This window comes from Magnolia sinica, chromosome 9, assembly GCF_029962835.1.
Source record: "Magnolia sinica isolate HGM2019 chromosome 9, MsV1, whole genome shotgun sequence".
NCBI classification, from domain to species: domain Eukaryota; kingdom Viridiplantae; phylum Streptophyta; class Magnoliopsida; order Magnoliales; family Magnoliaceae; genus Magnolia; species Magnolia sinica.
Genome location: NC_080581.1, coordinates 67,226,652 through 67,231,165, shown reverse-complemented (window position 1 = coordinate 67,231,165; position 4,514 = coordinate 67,226,652). Strand labels below are relative to the sequence as shown.

At 44.6% G+C, this 4,514-nt stretch overlaps 1 protein-coding gene across 1 annotated transcript; it reads left to right on the top strand.

The window, feature by feature from the left end:
* Positions 1-1,716: 1,716 nt before the first annotated feature.
* LOC131255581 (glucan endo-1,3-beta-D-glucosidase 1) lies at positions 1,717-4,005 on the top strand. The gene has a single exon (XM_058256331.1). It carries the CDS (start codon positions 1,717-1,719, stop codon positions 3,895-3,897), a length of 2,181 nt encoding a protein of 726 aa, XP_058112314.1. The 3' UTR covers positions 3,898-4,005.
* Positions 4,006-4,514: the final 509 nt, after the last annotated feature.

Here is a 4,514-nt window from a genome sequence, read left to right as displayed (position 1 = left end):
ATGCTTTTACTCAAAGTAAGCCAGCTAAATTGTAAAACTCACTGTTGCTCAGTGACAGTCCTAAAACCAGATAGGTTGAGCAATCCTTTCCTGTCATCAGCTCACACTTGTTTGTTAAAATAGGACCGTAGGATATTTCTCATCTTCAACCGTCCCAAAAATGTCCGCCAATCCAATACTCACGTAATCAAATAAGCATAATTTTTTTTTTTCAAGATACATCTAAACTAGGATTTATAATTTGGACCCCTTAATATGAGTTACTTGTATGCCACGCATACAATTTCATAGCGATTTCCGAGTGCCTGTGTATCATCCATCACCCTTTATCAGAGTATCTCTTTCTTGAGTGTTCAAACTCCAAAAGGCATATGACTTGCTTTTCGAACTTCATTGCCTGTATACACGCAACCCTTGAAATTTGATTAGCTTCATTGCATGTCAAAAAATCTTACTCGTTAGTCCTAACCCTAATTGATGTTTTAATCTACGGTTGTAAATGGATGGGCCCAGTGCAGATGGGCCCACAGCTTGTTGGGGGCCCAATCAAGGTCAGTGAGCTCAAGATTCAGAGCTAAGTTGGCCTAACCTTCTATTTGGGTCTGAGAATGGGCTGGGGCCCACTTTAATATATGTGCCTTACATCCACACCGTCCATCCGTTTGGACAGATCATTTTAGGGTATACCACCAAAATGAAATAGTTCTAAATCTTAACAACAGCAAACAATAGTGATTAAATCTCCACCATTAAAAACTTCATGAGGCCACCGAGATGTTTATTTGCCATCTAACCTGTTGATAAGGTCACGAAGGCCTGGATGAAGAGACCACACAAATATCACCTTGATGCAAAACTTTTGTTACAAGAAGTTTTTAATAGTTGATTACCACTGTTTCTTGTATTATGGTCCACATGATATTTCGATCTGTTTCATTTTTGGGATTATTTTATGGAAAAGTTGAGTCAGATCTAAATCTTATATGGACCACACCATTGAAAAACAGTATAGATTGAATGTCCACCGTTTAAAACCTCCTATAATTGATTGTAGTGTTTATTTGACATCCAACCTGTTGATTAGGTCATACAGACCTGGATGAATGGAAAAAATAAATATCAACTTGATCCAAACCATTTATGGCCTCTAAGAAGTTTTTAATGGTGGGAGTTCAATCAACACTTCGTGATCCATTGAGGTCTTGATCTACCTTATTTTTAATTTCATGCCATAAAATGATATGGAAAAATGTTTGTACTGCATGGATGAAACACATACATCACGGTGGGGCCTACAGAGCACTGACCTCTAGCCATTGGCTAGTGGCAGGGTCATCAGCCGATCCGTTTCCGATTTGATTTGAGTCGAGTTGAGTGTTGAGTCGACTCAGTAAATTGGCTAGATTTGCCTGAGTCGGGAATGAATTGGATAGCGAGTCGACTCGGACAAATCGTAAAACCATGATGATGGAACTAGCGCGGGCCCACCTTTCCCCCTGCCTGAATCCCTTGTCTCTCACTCAAGAATCCCAACAGCCCCAATACATATCGATCTCATCTCCTCCGATCCCACCGTCACCACCATCTTTCCCATCTCATTCCCATCTCTATCCTATCAGCTCCATTTCCAGCCGTCCATCACTTCAAAATCATCAATTTCCACGATCACATCATTCCCTTCAAAAAGTCAAAGTCAACAACCCCCATTTTCTTGAAATGATGAAAAAATTAAGAAGGTGCCTCAAAACCCAACTCTCTAAAATCTTTAAAAAACCCCCCAAACCACCGTCAAAGCCCCCAAAAATCGACACACCACCTCAATCCCAACCCCCAATTCCTGATATGGCAACCCCCCAATACCCCAAATCATCCCCTCGCTTCCTCTTCCCACAGGTCCAATCCTCAGTTCTTCCAGACCCTTCCCTTTTCTTCTCTCCACCCCTTCTCTCTTCTCCTCTACCCACGAACTCCTTCTTCCAAAACTACACACTCAACCTCGGTGCAAATCCCGAATATCTCCATCCATATCTCATCAAATCCTCCAACTCTTCCCTATCCATCTCATACCCAACTCGTTTTTCCACCCCTTCTTTCATCTACCAAACTTTCACCGCCGATCTTACAATCTCAGCCTTCCAATCCACAAACCCCACCAATCACATCATCACAGCCTTTCATGACCTCAGCGTCACCTTAGAAATCCCCCCCAGCCTTCGTTTCTTCCTTGTCAGGGGCTGCCCGTTTGTAACCTGCTCCACCCTCTCCACTACCCGTCTCTCAATCTCGACCGTCCATGCCATCCTCTCCCTCACATCCAACCCTTCAAACACCAAGCACGTGCTCAAGCTCAACAACGACCAGACCTGGATTTGCTACTCCTCATCCCCACTGAATCTTTCATACACCACCTCTCTCCTCACTTCGTCGGATTTCTCAGGTGTCGTCCGCTTCGCTATCCTGCCGGGCCCCAGCCAGCAGTATGAGACCGTGCTCGATCGCTTCAGCGCGTGCTATCCTGTTTCGGGTGATGCGGCATTTACCGGACCGTTCTGCCTGCAGTACCATTGGGAGAAGAAGGGGTGGGGTGAACTTCTACTGCTGGCCCACCCTCTCCATCTACAGCTATTATCGAAAGATAACTGCAGTGTGGAGATATTGGATGAATTTAAGTACAATAGCATTGATGGTGAGCTTGTGGGGGTTGTCGGGAATTCGTGGGTCTTGAAAACGGAACCGGTTTCGGTAACTTGGCATTCGATGGGGGGTGTAAGAGAGGAATTCTTCCCGGAAATTGTATCTGCCCTTCAGAAAGATGTTGATGGATTGAAATCGAATCCGATAACAACATCTTCATCTTACTTTTATGGGAAGGCAATTGCCCGAGCAGCTAGATTTGCATTGATTGCAGAGGAGGTCTGTTTTCCGGATGTGATCCCGGCTGTCCGACAGTTTTTACAGGACACGATCACGCCGTGGTTAGCTGGGAATTTCAATGGGAATGCTTTCCTGTATGATAGGAAGTGGGGTGGTATCATCACTCAACAGGGGTCGTCGAATTCAGGGGCTGATTTTGGATTTGGAATCTATAATGATCATCATTATCATTTGGGGTATTTCCTTTACGCAATTGCAGTGCTTTCGAAGATCGATCCAGCATGGGGCCGGAAGTACCGGCCTCAGGCGTACTCGATGGTGGCAGATTTCATGAACTTGGGCCGACGAGCGAATTCGAATTACCCGCGTTTGAGGTGCTTCGATCTGTGGAAGCTGCATTCGTGGGCTGGTGGGCTGACTGAATTCGCTGATGGTCGGAATCAAGAGAGCACAAGTGAGGCGGTGAATGCATACTATTCAGCGGCATTGATGGGTCTGAGTTATGGGGACACCCATTTGGTGGCTGTCGGATCAACACTGGCTGCATTTGAGATGCGGGCTGCACAGACGTGGTGGCATGTGAGGGAAGGGGAGGGAATGTATGAGGAGGATTTCAGTAGGGAGAACAGGGTTGTGGGAGTGTTGTGGAATAACAAGAGGGACAGCGGTCTTTGGTTCGCGCCGGCTGAGTGGCGGGAATGCAGAACGGGAATTCAGGTGTTGCCACTGCTGCCAATCACTGAAGTCCTATTTTTGGATGTTGGGTTTGTGAGGGAGTTGGTGAAATGGACAGTGCCAGCATTGGCACGGGAAGGTGTTGGGGAAGGGTGGAAAGGCTTTGTTTATGCAATGGAAGCTGTTTATGACAAGGAGACAGCTTTAGAGAAGACAAGGGGATTGACGGGTTTCGATGACGGAAACTCGCTCTCGAACTTGCTTTGGTGGATTTATAGTAGAAGTGATGGAGAAGAAGATTGTTTTGGAGGAGGGAAGCATTGCTGGTTTGGAAATTACTGTCATTGAAAGAGGAAAGACTGTTTGGTGTTTGTTGGATTTTGTTTCTGTTTTATGGTGTTTTCTTATTGTGGGTAATTTGAATAAATTATGGAGGTAAGGGTGGATAGCTTTTCAGCTTGCCGGTGTCGGCAGTGTTTGGATGCATTATTGAATTGAATTGCAATAATTAGTTTGATGGTTAGTAAATGTGAAAATGGTACCTTTCAATTAAAAAAAAGGGGTGAAAATCACAAATTCCTTCCAAAGTGTTCATATTTGAGGGCTATTTTCTCATTATGAATGCTAAGGGAGGTGATTATTATTTGGTCATTTCCTCTCTAGTGTACTATTAATGCGATCCAATTCAATAGTGCATCCAAACACGGCCTACCCAGTTATCATGTCGGAAGGAGATTGGCATTTAGAGTGACTTTGACTCATAAGCCTATGGATAGTTTTATTGGGAAAGGAAAGATGACTATGAATGGGATGTGATGGTATGTCCATCATTGATGTAGAGCGGGTCGCTGACACTTTCATGTCCAAGATGGACCAGAGAAGACCCGATTGGAGGCAAAAGTCATCAAGAGCGTTAGAACCTTAAAACAGGCATATCTCACAAACTGGAATGAGTTACTCGACGT

Coding starts and splice junctions, on each gene's coding strand:
- LOC131255581 (XM_058256331.1), top strand. CDS start 1,717: ATGATGAAAAAATTAAGAAGGTGCCTCAAAACCCAACTCTCTAAAATC.